The following is an 18,108-nucleotide window of genomic DNA, read 5'->3' on the forward strand; positions in this document are numbered from 1 at the left end:
ATTAGACGGGGGGAAAAGGTTTCCATAGCAGAGGGAACAGGAGGCTGGAGCCGGAAGTGCGCATCAGAGGACTCCAGGGGGAAGGCGAGCAGGAACAGGAGCAGGAAGAGGCCCAGACTGTAGCATTCACTATACACAACATCCACTGCAGGCAGGGTTTCCCTTCTCTGAACCAGGACCAGGAGGCAGGAGGGACAGGTAAAGCATGAAAAATTCACACACGGCACACCTGTGGCCCCCCTCCCTCGCTCACGGGCTGGCTGGTGGGGTGGGGGCCTGTGCTCTCCTTTCACACCACCACACACCTGTGAATAGATTAGCAATGTGAGCTGGGGACAAACTCCACCTCTTCCCTTGGCTCGTCAGGGATCCAATTTCTGAGTGCAGGATGGCAATGGAGTCCTTGGCCATGTCCCTGGACTTCTGCAGCGCTGCGTTAATCTAATTCAGGTCCTCCACTTTACTTTGGAGAAACACAAAATCTAATTGTAAGAAGCAACTGGTTTAAATATAATAGCAAATCTAACTACTATGTAATCCATATACACTAATCAGCCGTAATATTCCACCTGACCTCCTCAAGCTGCCAAACAGCACAGACCCCTCGAGGCATGGACTCCACAAGACCTCTGAAGGTATCCTGCACTATCTGGCACCAAGATGTTAACAGCAGATCCTTTAACACTAGTCCAGTAAGTTGTGAGGTGGGGCTTCCATGGATCAGACTTGTTTTTCCAGTATATCCCACAGATACTTGATCAGTTTGTGATGTGGTGAATTTTGGAGTCAACAACTTGAACTCTTTTTCGTTCCTCAAGCCATTCCGGAACAATTTTTGCAGTGTGGCAGGGTGTATTATCCTGCTGAAAGAGGCCAATACCATCACCATCCAACATTTAGGTAGGTGGACGTGTGAAAGAAACTTCAACATGAATGCCAGAACCCAGGGATTCCCAACAGAACATTGCCCAAAGCATCACACTCCCTCTGCCAGCTTGACATCTACCTCACTTCCCCTATCAGTGGTTTTAATGTTACGGCTGATTGGTGTACAGTATATTATACCACTATAGTTTAGCACTGTTGAGTTCTCGAATCAAAACCGGTAATTACTCAAAAGAAAAGCAGCACTTTGTACTGCTTCATACAGCTGCCGTTTATACTGTAGGTGTAGGCGTTTCTTCTGTCAAGGTAATACAAACAGGGCTGCCAACTTTCACGCATCTGGCCTGACACTCACGCTTTTGAACTCTCACCCTCAACCAATAAATCTTACGGCAAATCTATATCATTCCATTATAAACCTAAAATTAGCTACACCAAAAGCGCGGGGGGTAGATCGCAAAATCTACAAGCTCGTTACAAGGTAATAAAACTGTCACATGTAAATGCGTGGGCACGTGTGTGCAGATTTGTCTCGAATTGAAAACCTCACTCCAGCCAGCTGACCAAAGTTTAGCACCCTGATACGAAGGAGACAAGGATGCCAATGCACGTTGTGAATCTCACAAATTAACAATGCTGAAGAGAAACTGCGTTTTTAATTAGGGGCTGCAACAAACATTCCCTTTTCTCAAACCAATATCAGAAAAGTGAGTGTTTATGCTTATTTGATGCGCTGAAATTTTTAAGTATAAAATTTTATTTAAAAATGTATAGTGATCTGATGTAGAAAGATAGATGTTAATTTGTGTAAATCTTTTCTCCCCGATCCCTCTCTGATGATGAGACAAAGCAATAATTAAACGAGCATTATGGGTTCGAATCATTCTCCAGGCTGACCTACACCTGTTATACACCATGCTACACAAGTGTCCCGGTTTGAGACTTTGGAAATCTGGTTATCCTACAAAATACTAAAAATATAAAACTGACATGTTTTTTGCCTCGGCCATAGACCAGATCCCCAGACGTTGGTGCCCAAACAGAAAGACATGACAATTTTACTCCGATTTTACTTTCAGCAAGGAGCTGTTTTGTTACTTTCTTCTTAGCTCACGTTCTGCCCAGTCCCTACCAGTACTCACTTTGGAGGCAATGAATGGTCACTTAACTTTACCGAGCAATTTTAAATACCATGCTCGGTGGAACTCTGAAATTGTATATTTTATGTATGACTGCATGCAAAATGACTACCTGCATGTTTTGTCTACGAAAGTAAAAGTCGTTAATAACCAGAACTCGTTTTTATAACGCATGCGCACCTCATGCGGAAGGGGGGGTGATCTAGTTTTGCTTTCAACCAAAGGAAAACCTACAGCGATGAGCATTCGTACTCCATAAAACAGGTACATTTTTAGAACAAGTTTAATTTTTACATTTTGGTTTTAAACTATGTTGTGTTTTCAAAGGCAGCGTTACATGGACGGAAATTAAAATTCCATTTTTGTGAGATAATTGTACAATAAGTATAGTGTTCCAGTATTTATCTACCTATCGCGGAGTTTATTTATTCTTTCTTCTTTTTTTTTTTTACTTTATTCCGAAATTAATAACGACGTCCAATTAATAAATAATGGAAATGTGCACTTTGTTCTGTGTATAATGAAGAAGTTTTTAGTGCGCGGACGTTTTTCGTGAAAAGACTGCTAAATGACATTCCTGATTTGCAGTTTATTTCTGGAAATTAATTCTACTGATATTTTGTAGATAAACCCTTAATTAGGAACGATGCAACAAACCGAACTAAGGTAAAAACAAAGTTGGCCAATATGCCATGAAAATGTTGTCCAACTGATAACATACCCTGGGTTTAATCCTGTTTTCCGGTATGTTGTTCCCCGATGACGTAGATATATAGGGTGACCAGATAATCCATGTCAGGGAGGACACTCTGAGCTAGGACAGGAATTGTAAATTACCATTTCAATTAAACGGACTTGGATTTCACTTGAGCACCGAGATCTTGCTGTGTGTTGATTGGTCAGTCTCCTATAAGCATGCATGTGTCACTAATGCTAATGTAAAACAGCTGGATGAGTCTTTCAGTCAAGGAAACAAACCAGTCAAAGCACAAGAAGAGCTGAACTCTTTAGCCGAGCACAGGAGGCTTTTAATTTGGAAGTAGTTTGTAAAACCCGAAGTAGCTCAAAGTGTCCTCCCTGACATGGATTATCTGGTCACCCTAAGATATAGGAATAATTGCCCGCTGTTTGTCGTTATGTTTGCGTACGACTGGTTTGGCATCTTTACCAGCGTGACCCCTGTCATGTGTCCCGTTGGTCCTGGGCTTAGCCTGTCTTGGATAGGCAGGAACAATAAACTATCAGGTATTGGTACTCTGTGAATATACATTTTCCAGTTATAGGTATATAATAATGAAAATAATCCAGGAAAATAGTATGTTTAAATCCACTGCAGTTTATTCATCATTTTGTCTTCGATTTGCAGCCACAAAATGAGCGACGAGCCTGTAAGTCCTTTGACTGCCATCTGTGTCGGGTCAGCTTTCGCGTTTTCTGGCCTGTTTTATCACTTATACAGGCAAAAGAAACAAGAGATAAAAAAGCTACACGTAAGTATATGGAGTACGGCTTACGGGGCCCCTCGCCGTGATCTTGAAGCTATAGTAGCGCTCTGGCTGCATAGACAGCATTTTTCTTGAAATATTTAATATATTTGTGAATTTTAAATCAATCATGCTTGACTTTGGAAATCAGCGTGGGTAGAGATGATTGGAATTCTACTCTTCGTGGGGAATGCAAAAATATATATTGTACTAGCAGCTAGGTAAAGTACTGCAGCAAAAAGCACTGCCGTTTTATAATGTATAGCTAGTTCTACGGTGACGGAATTAGTCAGAAGAATATCAGACATATATTTGGACAGAACTGACTTGCTTTGCTGTAATGACCATCAGTTTTGTGTTGTTCTATCAAACTACCGAGTTGTACTCCATGAGTTACACCATTCACCAAACGAACGACGTTTTGGTAACGATTACCTCTGTTGCATAATTGTTCTTACTCTTACTAGCTGCATGATAATATTTATTTGGGGTTATATGTTAGGGGTGGTCAGGGCAAATATATCAGCCCTAGGGGGGCCCTGCCAAAAAAAGTTTGAGCATCATTGATTTGATGGATGTTGCACCGTAACAGTAGAAAGTTGTATGCTAGTTAACTGTAATAAGTGAATGTAATATGTAAACTTAATCAAGAATCTCTACCAGATTGTTACTATATCATGGTCTGTATTATAATATGCAGTTTACCTATCTAACTTCATTTCTTGCTTTAAAACAAAGGAAATACCAACATTTCAGCCCAATGAAGAATTGGTAAAGATTGTAAAAGCGACACCGTACAAAAACCTGCAGTATGTCGCAATTGAAGGTAAACCTCTTAACCAGTGTAATAAATAAACTCTAATATTTATCAATACAAGAAATTCTTATCTATAAGATATTTAATAGATAAATGTTCTGCCATTCCTGAGATGTCAGACGTGTGTTTCAGGAGTGGTTCAGCCAGAGGGAAATCCTTTGGCCAGTCAGTATGTTCCCAGATGCTTTGGAGTGATCCAGAAGATTGTTGTGTCTGAGCGCTGGAAGGTGTGGAACCCTCTTACGAGAGTGTGGTAAGTGCTTCAACAGATAAGCTGCAGCCATGATACTCTTTCTTAAAGTCACGCTTATGTCAAATGCAGGGGTGTAACTTTAGTCTGAAGGCAGAACACTGGGAAGGATTCATCAGAGTCTAAAGTGTTAGAGCAATTGCAAGGAAGACTTGGGGAATCTCTGGGCCTTTTCCCAACTAGATCCTGCAGCCTCTCGCTACCCATGTCCACTCTGGGTGTTCATCTGGAAGATCTGCCACATCAAGTACTATTCCAGACCAATTATGGCAGAGAGAAAGTGGGCTATAGAACCCTCCAACACAGAGTCGGCATCGATGCTGACTTACCAACAACAGGCAACACCTTATGTGTTCATTATGGAAGACGTGCTGCATAAATTTAAGTTCCCTGTGACTACATATACAAAGATTTACTCTAAAATAAGATTAGACATTTAATACTGTTATTCAGACATTAAAAACTTAAAGTTTCAGGCCATGTATACCTTTCTCTAGTTCAGAAAACAATAGTCGTGTTCAGTTGTTTGTAGTTTTGTATTTACATGGATTGTGGGAAAAACAAAAACAAAAAAACACTACCATTCTCCAGTGCATTAACCCTAAAAGCCATGTTAAACATCTGTGCCTTCTGCAAGATCTTCTCCTCTCGTTTTCCATAACTTGTGGATCACGGCACTCCTGAAATATGTCGATAGGAATCTATAGTAACGACAGTATGACAGTTCCTATTCTTGCTGAAGAAAGGGAGGTTGGTCCCAAAGCTTGTCACTGTATTTATACCCTACACTTTGGGTATTTCTCAATATGCGTACTTGACTATACTTCTGTTCTTGCGTACCCGTTTTACATCATTTTTCTTTGACCAAGACCAGTTCCAATACTAAGAACAGAAGTACATCCATCCATCCATTTTCCAACCCGCTTATCCTTCTGGGTCGCGGGGGGTCCGGAGCCTAACAGAAGTACAGAGAATGGTAAAAATCCCTGAATGTCGTTCTTTCCATGCCCCAAATATCAAGGATACGTCGGTTGCATTCTCGCCGAACGAGACCAATCCCATCATTCATTGTGCCCCAAGTTCATTCTTGGGAGGCAAGTTAGCAGTATGATCTTTGCCTTCTTGATATTAAGAAACACCCCTTAATGAAGGGAACTTCATTCAGCTGTGTGTGTGACCACTAACAGAGTGCATTTTGTGGTGGGGAGGGTCCAGTCTGGAAAAGGCCCTCAGTGTATATAATAGGCAAATAGTTTGAAGGGAAGCTTGGAAAGAAATGCATCTTTTAATCCACCACAGTGAAAAAAATGTATGTTTCAAAGGGATAAATATGACCAGGGAAGTTTTCCACTTAGTGGAAAGTTTTCAGCGATAGTGACATTCTTGCTTTGCTTTGCTCCATTCTGACCTTCAGGAATGTCAGGAATATGAACAAGAAGGAGACAAACAATTCAGTGCCTTTCAGCCTGGTGGCACCAGGGACATTCATAAGTGCTGTGTCAGTTAAGGTCCAGTCACCCATGGAAGCAGGAGGATCCTACCTGGAGCAGGTGTACCAGCGTGTGCGGCACGCCAAGAAGGAATTAGTGCACTTTGTGGTCCAAGAGCTCAGCAGGGAAAAGCCCATGGTCCTGGAAGAGAGAGAAGAGCTCCTGCGTGTGGGGACTGTCTTGACAGGCTTTGGGCAGGTGGTCCTGGAACATGACCACCTGTTAATCCTGCAACCCCCCCATGACGGCCGCCCATACCTCTTGTTTCTTGGTGACCACCGTAGCTTCATGCAGATGCACCACAATTCTGCTAACATGTGGAAGCTACTGTCTGCCTTCTTTGGAATTACAGGTGCTGCCCTACTGGCTTGGGTGATCTATAGAAGGTACAACACAAAGGAAGAAACCAGAAATACAGACTAGGCCTTGAAATCCTTCCCCATGTAACATGATTTGTGTAATCCCCATTAACCCTAACACCTGAGACTGTCGACATTCCTTTCCTTGCAATTTATGTTTAACATGCTGTGACATTCAGAAGCACAGCTTTATAGCACAAATGCGGCTAAATATCGTGCATCCATGTCCAAATGTTGAACACGATAGTCCCCTTATGGCATGTGTTATATTACAGCTCAACATGGAAAACCCCTTATGTGGAAGCCAGGTCTCTGTTCTCAGGTTACTGACAGACTGGACTTTCATTTCATAGCCTATTTGATTGTTTCCATTCATTGTTGAGACTGAGAAACTCTTGCCTTGCTTGAAATGTAAAGAGGCAAAACAGTACTGGAACACAAACTTCGTTTTAAGGTGTGTGTGCTTTTCCAAAATCAATTTCTGAAATGTCAACCAATCAAAATACTTCATGCATTGTCTACAATAAACTTGAATTAAATATGCATAAATATTTGTACTAGTGTTTGCAGGAAAGTCAGGGAGCAGCATCAAGCTAACCGAAACTTTAGCATGAATGTCTGAAATAGTGTTACTCCATGATGATCCCGAATGAACAGGCATCTTTCCCAGCAATAATACACAGTGACAATTTTTAAATTAAGGTCTTTTTATTCCATCCTTTCGTGGTCATGTGACAAATGTACAGTGACACTACTGAACTGCAAGTCACAGCGCTGCCTAGCATATGCACCAGATAGGGAGTCTATGAACCACAAGTTCTTGTATATGACACCGTTTAATTAAGGTTTTCTCTTCCCTCATTGGCAACATCTGAATGCCCATTCCATAAAAAAGGGTGAGAAATGAGTGAACAACAAATGGATCTACAGCAAAAGTCTGGAATTTTCTGAAGATGAGCTTTTTGGGATGCTTCAGACCTGGTTTATTTCTTCAGAAGTACCAGTTGGGTGGTATGAACCAGAACCATGGGAGGTGGACAGAATTTCTTTCTGCAGTGAACTCCAGGAAGGGTTGTCCAGATGCAGATCGGTCTTCACATGTGATTTGAAAGGTGGTTGTCAGTTGTTTCAAGTTGAAAAGGCACTGGAGGCTGACACTGTGCCAAGAATATATGCAGACAATGCAGACACACCCTGCTACCCTGCTTGTTTGAAGACCAAGATTGACCTGTCTTCAGTGACATTAAATGAGTGTAGAAGTCAAAATGACAGAGTGGTGGCCAAGGTGGTAATCTGGAAATGAATAGAGGAAGCTTTGCATTTCATGCATGTCTGTCTATTGTAATATATTAACCCTGCGGTACTGTTCTTAAAAGTCACGGTGTTGCTTTGAAAGGTGTCTGTCTCATACAAAATAAATAAATGGGAAAACCAAAACTCAGATGGGGGGGTGGGGTGGAACAAGGCTAGTCAATACTCATATGCCACATTCTCCAATGAAAGCTAGTCCTCTTTCTTGACCCTTCTACTTCCTGATTTTGGCCACAACGCCTTCCCACCCAGAGTTATGTTCTGGAGGTACGCAAGTGGTGCTCTGAGGGGGCCCTGCCAGGAGTTACTTCCCATCTTCCTCAGAAGACTCGGCCTCAGCCTCCTCCAGCCACTGAATGAACTTGAGGAGCTAAGAGAGATGATAGATGCTCTTGAGTGTGACAACAGCGATGACAAAACTGCAAGTAGCATAATTCTTAATGCCGGTTTAAGTGCCAGAAGGGATCCTGCTGTTTGAATAGACATAAACATTTATGGATCATAGCCAAATATGGAAGGTATTCAGAGACAAACTCTGAGCCAACACAACCAAAACGTTAGCAGAAAAACACGGGACCTACCCCTTGGTTCCTCCGCAAAAGTCGGCTTTTGTCAGAAGTCGCCCCGTTGGAGAACCAACACATAATGGCCTCCTCTTCTAGGATCTCCAGCTCATAGAAATTCATCAGGATCTGGAAATGAAGCATACAGACCCATCTAAGCTAAGCAGATTAAAATGAAAGAACTACCTTTCAGATGTAAAGCAGCTCATGCATACAGAAAACGTTTCAAGCAAACCGCTTCCCACTTTTAGTAGGGAACTTATATTTGGGTCAAACTTTCGTCTGCATCTGGGACCAGAAATACCGGATGCAAGTAATTTTGGGCATATCTGAATAGTTATAGGGGAGAGGCAAGGCATTAAGTACACTATGATATACACACAGTACTCTACAGCAAATTATAATGCAAATCACAACACTATATTAAAACAAGATTGCACTTAAATTTCATGAAAAATAAGGCACGAATGGCACTATGAAATCAAAAGAAGCGGATGATAGCAAACAGCAAGAGCTGAGAAAAAAGACTATGCCTGAAGCTGTGGTGAAATATTTTATCGTACAGTAAGTTTCTTTTTACGCAACAAAACAGCACAGTGCAGGTCCTGTATCTATCCTAATTGCTTATATTAGCTGTTAATCACAGATACATTACTGCAGTGTTTCTCAAACCGGTCCTCAGGGACCCCCAGAGACAGTCCACATTTTTGCTCCCCAATAGGGAGCTAGGAGGGAGCAAAAACAAGGACCTGGGGTTGAGAAACACTGCATTATTGCATGCAAGCTGTATACACTAAGCGATACACCCGCCAACATCACACTAAGTCTCCTTTCAGGCATCTTTCGATTAGTGTATATTATTTACTATGGAACTTGAACATAAATGCAATCGGACGCTACTCGATACGACATAAGTTAAGAGATACCCAACACGTTTGGGCCTATGTGGTTAAAGATTTATTACATCTGCAAAATATTTTTAAAAAATGTTAATTATAGGGTACTATTAATCTAATATCAAAGGCTTGATATTCTTTCACTTTGTCTCAGCATTGCTGTGATTGGTTGGAGACGGGACTAGCGTACTCACTTTAACCATAGCTCCCCAGCAGGACTCATGCTCGAGGAAGAATTCCTCCAGAGCCCCCAGACAGTCCAGATGGTCCTGAGTCCTCTTCACGTAGTTTTTGAACACAGGGGTCCACTTCTTCAATAGCTGGAAGAAGAGGAAGAGCAAAGTCATGCTTCATTGGTGACTTGTTATGGGAGTGGTATGGTTCACCTTGTAGAGCAGGAGCTAAGGATCAGCACTCACAGGGATCAGCAGAGAGCAGTACTGGACTGTCGTTAGCTGGGATCCCTGCTGCTGGAAGGGGAAGTCCAGCACCACCTTAGTAAGCGTCTGCATCACCTCCTTCAGCGTGATGTTGTAGGCGTATCTGGGGAGAGAATCCAGCTGTGTGAGTTTGTCATCAATATCACTCCAGGGACGCCGAACCTACAACATGAACCGGGTGATTTCCGAGCGGTTAATGCCTCAGCAAATTCCATCCCTTAGCAGGGTAATTTGGAACATTCAATCTCATGTTTTAAGATGGAATTACCAAAAGGGAAGCAAGCAGACCTCAAATAGTTTCATAAGGGTGATTTGCTCTACGTATCTCTCTGGAAACTTACTGTTCTACAAGTACGACATATCACAAATAAATTAGAAGTTTTGTAATGAACTGTACCGATTTGTTTTTTAACTAAATGAAGGGACGTCTTACTTGAGGGAGTTGATCTCTAGCACCAGGTTGTCACAGCTGATGTTCTCCTCACTGCCTCGCTGCAGGGTCCCCAGCACTTCCACCTGGAACACTGCAGACAGACCCCCCTCAGACCACAGGTACACCTAAGCAGGGTCTGACCCACTGCCACCTGCCGTAACTCACCTAAATCATCGGGCTCGGGGGAAATGCCAGGGTCACCGTTGCTGTCGGAGTCGTCGGTCGTATAACCCTCAGTATCACTCTCGAAGTCATGATTCAACTCCAGCCCTAGGAACAGAGCACCTCAGTCGTTATCCCTGAATAGCGCCCCCTTTAGGCAGAGGAATAAATAAAAACCCCAAGAAATACTGCAAATAGGGATACTCCACAGAAAATTAAGTATTCAGATTTATAGCTGTACCAACCATAATGAAGTAAACATTTAACATAGGGATGTACAGTCTACTTTACAATTCTCATTTTGTTTGTGCACCTAATAAAATCAGTTATTATAAAATACATATATACAATATTTTCCAACACTGAGCATAAGTAAGAAATGAATTAAATAATGAATGTTCATATCTTTGTACTATATAGATTTATAATATAAAACACAATGTTGGTTGTCTTTGCCAATTAACATGGCTCATTTGAAGAATGAAATCTAACAATTACAAACAGCTGTCTTGGGGCTGAAATGAGCGATTCCCTTCAGCTGGAAGGCTTACCCCACAGACACTGTGCCAGGTTGTCTTCCTCAGTCTCGCATTGGTTGGCCACCTTCCAGACGTACCCTTTACCATCAACTCCAACCTCTGCGACATCGAAGGCTGAAACGAAGACAATGCCCTTTGAGAGTCTGAACTGATATGAAAGCCTACCTAGACCATGAAAATGTCAAAAACAAAAACAGACTGAAAAAGGCAATAATTTGTGAGAACCACCTGAGAATCATACATCCTATTTAAAAACTGCATGTAAATTCTTGACTTCAGAGGAGAAATATTATTTTTCCCATCGATATACCTCTATGCTTCATTTTACTATTACTGCTGCTGACTTCTGTATCACTCAAGAATTCATCGTCATCATCTTCATCTTCCTCATCAGGGTGGTGCATTGAAATCATTGTGCCTTTAGAGAGTGAAATGTTGGGTCCAACCACAACCTAAGGACATCAGAAAATGTGATTACAATTTTTAAATATATAATAAGGACGTTATTGTTATTTTCACAGTCTGACGCATACTCACGTTATAAGCAAGCACGCACTGGTGATGTAGAATGACCCGTTCCTTCACCTCCACATTGTCGCAGAGAACCGACTGCCTTATTTGCGAGTTGCTCGCGATGCGCACACCGTTCCAGACATAGGCCCGATCCAGAATCACATTGTCTCCTAAAGACAGCAACCAGAAGCCATTTCAGGCAGTGAGGCAATTAAGAAGAGAGACTTAAAAAATGCATTTGTTTCATCCCCAGTGGGTCCAGCTGTTGTGCCTTTCAGAAGGATGCTTAACCTGAACTACTTCAATAAAATTGTGAAGCTCAATTTGACTTTAGATAGCAGCTCAACAAGTAGAGTATTCAAAAGCCAGGGAGCACAAATAAATTGTAACACTTCCCTTTACTATAAGTTACTTTGGATGAAGGCTTCAGATAAAGGAATTAAAATGTAAATATTAGCAGGTAAAACTTCATTTGATAAAAAATGTCTATAAAATAACTAACACAGAAATGTATTGCATGTATAAAACAGAATGCAGACTGTACCAATGATGCAGTTGTTGCCAATGACACTGTTGGAGATATGGCAATTGGCCCCGATATTGGTATCGCAGCCAATCAGCACGTTCTCTTCCATCTGGCTGCCATGGCCAAGGCTGACCCCCACACCACGGTACACGTTGTGGCGGGAGTGGGTGCAGACCTGCCCCTCCTGGTCGGTAAAGTTGGCCTCTGGAGTGAGCGGGTAGATCCATCGGCGCACCATGTCTGACGATACGGCATCGTACATCTGCAGGTTGGAGACGCGTGCCCCATAGCCATCAGCCGTCACGTGGAGGTGGATCTGATTTCCCAGAATCTGTTGAGCAAAAAAAAAAAAAAGAAGATGATCAAGCAAATCTAACACCTCCCTTGTAGGAGCCATCACCATTTGCTTAAAAACAATCCAGATGCATTTTTGCATGAAGATACAAATGTGATTGCACCCGCAGCATCAGTCGGCTGTTGGTTACCATAACCTGCGCAATGACATGGATGCCAACACTCAGTTTGACTTTCCGGAAAGAGGGATGGAAAAAAAATGGATGCAAATGGAATATCAAAAAGAATGACTTTTCAGAAAGAGGAATGAAAAGAGGGATGCGGGTGGAATATCGAAGAGAAAAACAAGCACACTTCGCCTTCATGAGTGGAACGTTTGAAGGCGGAACCGAATTTCTAGGTGAAAAACTGTAGGAGAAGATCCTCAAAAATGTATTAAAGTCAATGGGAGAAAAATAGATGAAAAGGAGGGATGAAAGAGGGTTGAATACTTTTGGGTTGCACACTAGATGTCTTTAGGGCTGCAACTAACGATTATTTTGATAATCGATTAATCTGTCGATTACTTTTTCGATTAATCGGATGGGGGGGGGGGGGCAAAAAACAATTTGATTTCCAGCAATTTTTAATAACCCAGTCTGTCTTTGTACAAAAGTTGTTTCCAGCAACTCACATAAAAAACAAATGTATGCTACATTAAGAGTATACAAAAAAAAATAACAATTTGTAGCAGCTGAATCAACGTAATGAAATACACAAAATCTTGTTTTATAAAGTGCAACCAGCATGGTGCTTTAGATAATGTATTCAGTACTCCAGTTTTTCAATGTAAAAGCACAGACTATCGCTGCTGCTACTAAGAATATTATTAAATAATTGTCTAATGTTATTTAATGTTGATACACATATATGACAGGGGGAGAGAGCACGCCAGCGAGTCTGTCTGCATTTATTACGGACAAATAAAGTAAACATTTATTGCGAAGAAAAAGCCTTTTCCGCATCTTACGCTAAAAATTACCGAGCAACGCAAATAAGACGATTGGTGACGAAAAACCCGTGAACGGCAGGCGGCAAATTTTGTTTTAAAACGTGTCCGGTTGTTTCAGCATACTACAGTGATGAACTGTAAATAAGATAAATAACATAAGGCTATTTAGTTTGTTTAATAAAAGGACAAGATATAAACCTGTTCTATCGGAAAGGTAGCCTTAAATGACTTCTGTTGCGATCTGGAGCTATATAGAAAATGAAATTAAATAAAATTAACTTGGGGCGCCCACCTAATAGAATGGTAGGGTAAACACGTTGTGGTATACTGTATGTAGCCGCATTTCTAGCCCCATAATAGCTGATTGTGTTGACAACCACGACTCCCCCTGCGTTCATTTAAACACATGTGCGTGTGTGAAGGGACGGGGCGGGTAACGCGGCCGGCAGTAACGCCATTGGTTGCAGTTATTAGTTATCCAATCCGACAGTGAACGGCTCATTAATAACAATATTCTCAGAGTTATGGTCTCGAAATAAAATCCCGAGTCCTTGACAAGAACGAGTACAAATACGGCTGCTTCAAAGACAAGATCGAGACCTTCAAAAACTGGTCTTGAGTACTACAACATTTGATATTACTATAAATTTCTATCGTGAAGAAATGAAGCAGTGGTGTAGTGGTAACAAGAAATTTAAGGTGGGTAAACTATATGCACAGCAGTAAAAACGGTGGGTAACTATATCATTAACATTAGTGATCTTAAAAAAAGTGAGTAAAAGCTGTTTTGTAAATTTAAAAGGTGCGTAAATGGCGTTTATGTGCATTTACTTTTTTCTTTTATGGCGGTCGGCATCGGTTTATGTGCATTACTGCCACCCCGGCTTTGGTTAGCTTACTGCTCCCAAATTAGGAGGTTGCCACTGTACTTATGTGTATAATAACGTAGACCCAACTAATCGATTATTAAATTAGTCACTATTTTAATAATCGATTTTAATCGATTAAATCGATTAGTTGTTGCAGCCCTAGATGTCTTCAGAAGTTTGGAGGTTTGATGTTGAAGATTGATTGAATGAGAACAGTTTGAGAAATTTCCCCATACAAGTCTATGGGGAAAATGTGATGAGAAGAGGAATGAAAAAGAGGACTGTGGGTGGAACATCAAAAAGAAAAATACAAGGATACTTCTCCTTAATGAGTGGAACATTTGAGGAGTGGAAAGGAATTTCTAGGTGAAGGACTGCATGGGGCGATAGGGCTCGAAATCACAGGAATAATAAAACATACAAGTGCTGCACACTCGTATAATAACCACTTATTTCATATAACAAGAGCCACGAGAAGACCCATAATACACCGTAATGCTTGTAAAAGTTGGAAGTAATAGTGGAGGAGCAACAACATGGGTGGACCCAATTATCACAAAAATGAACATGGCTTTGGAAAATGTGAAAAGCCAGAGAATTACTGTCTATATATTTACCAGGAATCAACGTAAAAGGTAATAATAATCACAATATAAGTATTCCTACCTCTTCATTAACTAGGATCCCACGGACAAAGTCATTTCTCGTCTGGTAGTCAAAATTGTCAGTGAAAAGTTCTGCCACCTAGAGAGTAGGGGTGGAAGGAAAAAAAGAAAACTTCCAAATTACCAAACCCTGCTTGCTGCAGTGGAGCCATTTTCAGCATTACTGGCTGGACTTTTAGTGACAAGCTTACCTGTGGTGAACAGATGCTGATGTGGCAGTCTAGGAGATCATAGCGGATCTCAAACTCATCACTCCCACTGTGGAATATGTTCTTCAAAAATAAACAACCAAGAGTAAGGTTAGCCTATCCTAACAACATTAATAACATTTACCCAACACCACTGACTGATGCATCTCCTCTATATTACCATGGGAAATTGCAGTTTCTTAAGCCCTTGAGGCCTCTGGTAGTGGTGAACCCGCTTGCTCTTGCTGTCCATGACGACAATGACATCGTCCTCCTCACAGCGGGACTTGTGTCCAGGCGAAGACTCTTTGAAAATCATGGTCATCACAGACACGTTCTTCTCCGCTTTGCGACGTTGCCTTGGATACGCACAGAAAGCAATCTAGTTTGTCATACGGCTTAGGGAGGTCAAATCCTAATAATTGGACCCTAATGGGCAAATATATATCATTCGAAGGAAATCAAAATTAGTTTGTGCTCTACCGAATTTCACACTCTACCACTGGGTGGCACATAAATAAATATGTTCTAATGACGCATGCATTTTATTGTGTAACATTTTCAATCACATTTTTCTTTAATATACAGATAAACAAGGGAGACATTGAAAATAAAGCCAAAGCAAAGTCTTAAGTCACACAGTTATGTGGGCTGAGCTGGTAACACACATGCTAAAGAGGTACCAACTAGACCTTCTATATAACCACAACACAAAATGCTAAAAAGGATTATAGACAGTGACAAGGCTGACAGTTTTTATAAGATCTGGTCTTGTGAAGAATACGCTCATCACTAATCCTGTACTAGTTATCTAGAAAGTCCTTGTTACCGGTGCTCCTGCAAGGCCTGTGTGACGTCGATGTTGGACACCACATCCCCATAGACGAGCACAAAGTCAGACCGCACCAGAGCCTTGGTGTCCACATCTCTAAGCACATCTCCAAGTGAGCGATACAGGTCTGAAGTGATGACGTGCACTTTATTTGGGGAGGTGGCCCGACACCATTTTGACGTTCTGTGAGAAGTGACAGAAAAGACACCTAATGGTATGAGCTTACAGAGAATGCTACGTATAAACAACTGAAACATGCAAAGGAATATCCCATCTCAGATTCCGCATAAGCTGACACACAAAAACATTTTGTGATATGCAATTTTGTCACGCAACACAAAACTTTCCTTCCATACTGCAGAATACTCACAGTAAGTGTTCTTTGATTTTGTTGGCCATCCAGCAGCAAAAAACAAACGTTTCCTGTACCCCAGTGGAGGTGAGGAACTCCAAGGTGTAGTCAATCATGGCTACATTGGCTAATGGCAAGAGGGCCTGAATATTGCAAAAACAACTGTCAACTTATCTATACAATAAACAAACTATACCATCAAAATGGGATTCTGTCATTTCTTAGCGAATCTGTAAAACGTGAATAATTACACACATTTTACAAATACCTGTGCTAACTACTTGGACATCGAGCGGGTGAGTTGATAAACTGCGGATAAATCATTAATTCTAATTTAAAAAAAAAATCTCCAGATTAAATACGCTGGTTTTTATAACATGTCACTAACTACATGTATTACCAGTATGGTCAATAGCACACCGTAAAATGAATATTACATACGAGTAGGTACACTCTCGTCTGTTTGCAGAAACAATGCTAAGGGGATTGAAGTCTGAATAAAAGAACCATATTTTATTATCAGAAATACTACTGAAACAGGGAAAACCATGATCAGCAGCTACCCCACGCACCAGTAGCAAAGCCACACTGGCTAACGTGAGACCATGACGTGCACATACCCTCGGCTGGTCCTTTGAAATGGGGAAAAACCTCCGGTTGAAGCTATCAGCAACCAATACAGCCTGAAGAGGTTGCTGCTCCTCTTCCTCCGGATCGGGGCCGCTTTTTCTGATAGCATTTCCAGTACTAGAACCAGCACGACCGTGCTTCCCAGGTTTACCTGCCATGTTTGTTATCCGTGCTTTCGGTTTTCGCGTTCTTCCGCCGACTACGGTGCTCCCACTGGGACAAACTAGCAGCTAAACGCATAAACGTGAAACGCAATGTATCCCAGTGTGTTTTTCTTTGAAAACGAATAGCTGGAAAATTCAAGAACAACTGTATTTGTAACCGAATAATGATAGGTTGGGTTTGGGTACTGTCTGCCAATCATGGTTAATATTTTCAGTGATATGGACCATATAGATGAAAATGAGATGTTGTGAAGATGAAATATTTCTGGCAGTGCATTTTACTATGTACTGTAAACGATTAAAATAAATGTTATTTAAAATTCGGTAAAATAAAATAAACGTACATAATTTTTGTGAAATCTGCAGTGGTGTTTTACATGGACGTCATTTTAAATCGTAATAAAATAACACTTCTGTTCCCACACTGAGCACTAACACGTATACAAAGATTGATATGGAGATATTTGATAAATGTGTGTGTGTTTGTGTTTGTGTGTGTTACGTTTATATTACATAATGGGTACCAAATTTCCCCACAATGTGATAAAAAACTGTTATTTTGACATTGTGGGGAGCACTTTTTCAGTCCCCACAAGGGGAAATTCAATTTTATAAAAAATCTGTGACTGCAATCAAAAATCTAAACAAGTCAAAAGTTTTATATTTCTTTGGTTACTTATGGTTAAGGTGAGGGCTTCTCGCCTACAGATAATGTCAGTTTTCTCACAAGATGTTGCTTGTCAGTCCATTTGTCTAAGTGCACTATGAAAATACTTACATGTCTGCAGTACTCAAAACTTTTGACTAAAATATCTATCCCTTGACAGCATGAGAGCCTACTTTCTCCTCCACTCTTATGTGGAGTCACGTGTCCTTCCAGTGGGTTACGTAATTCTGTTTATTAATACTTAATTAACTGAAATGTTTACAGAACAATGTTGCAAATGTAAAGCTGTCATATGGGTGCTTTTCCCCCTCCATGTTGTCGAAAACAAACTAATCTAAATGACAGTGTGTTTAGTCAGAATAGGCACGTTGTGATTGTGACCGAAAATAAACTCAAAGGAGCATTCCTTTTTTGCTTGTGATGTGAGTCACACAACCATTAATTCTTGATGACTTGACTTCTGATCCCAGTTGATGTATAAATAACTGGACACAGAAGGTGCCTCTGTGTGTGAGTGTGTGTGGGCTATCTGGAAAGCACTCCCTCTTTTATGACCATTCACTTGGTATTGTGTAGCCATTCGTGAGCCATTGGAATATAGCAGTAATGCCCTAGGGATATTATACAGTCTCCACCAACAGGGAATTAA

The 18,108-nt window shown here is 41.1% G+C and overlaps 2 protein-coding genes across 2 annotated transcripts; one reads left to right on the top strand and one right to left on the bottom strand.

Moving 5' to 3' along the window:
- The first annotated feature begins 2,165 nt into the window (after nucleotides 1-2,165).
- Nucleotides 2,166-6,973, top strand: mul3 (mitochondrial E3 ubiquitin protein ligase 3). The gene is made up of 5 exons (XM_023798205.1): nucleotides 2,166-2,288; nucleotides 3,391-3,514; nucleotides 4,247-4,334; nucleotides 4,458-4,578; nucleotides 5,990-6,973. Exons 2-5 carry the CDS (start codon nucleotides 3,398-3,400, stop codon nucleotides 6,486-6,488), a joined length of 825 nt encoding a protein of 274 aa, XP_023653973.1. The 5' UTR covers nucleotides 2,166-2,288; nucleotides 3,391-3,397; the 3' UTR covers nucleotides 6,489-6,973.
- A 140-nt stretch (nucleotides 6,974-7,113) lies between these two features.
- Nucleotides 7,114-16,845, bottom strand: eif2b5 (eukaryotic translation initiation factor 2B, subunit 5 epsilon). Its single transcript, XM_023798204.2, has 16 exons — nucleotides 16,619-16,845; nucleotides 16,017-16,141; nucleotides 15,644-15,829; nucleotides 14,996-15,173; nucleotides 14,818-14,898; nucleotides 14,628-14,705; nucleotides 11,826-12,138; nucleotides 11,306-11,451; nucleotides 11,079-11,220; nucleotides 10,781-10,882; nucleotides 10,233-10,337; nucleotides 10,068-10,158; nucleotides 9,614-9,737; nucleotides 9,389-9,514; nucleotides 8,317-8,427; nucleotides 7,114-8,105 (listed from the first exon to the last, which is right to left on the bottom strand). The coding sequence occupies exons 1-16, from the start codon at nucleotides 16,784-16,786 to the stop codon at nucleotides 8,040-8,042; spliced, it is 2,142 nt and encodes a 713-aa protein (XP_023653972.1). The 5' UTR covers nucleotides 16,787-16,845; the 3' UTR covers nucleotides 7,114-8,039.
- Between the last annotated feature and the right edge of the window lie 1,263 nt (nucleotides 16,846-18,108).

Source organism: Paramormyrops kingsleyae, chromosome 21, assembly GCF_048594095.1.
Source record: "Paramormyrops kingsleyae isolate MSU_618 chromosome 21, PKINGS_0.4, whole genome shotgun sequence".
In the NCBI taxonomy this organism is placed as follows: domain Eukaryota; kingdom Metazoa; phylum Chordata; class Actinopteri; order Osteoglossiformes; family Mormyridae; genus Paramormyrops; species Paramormyrops kingsleyae.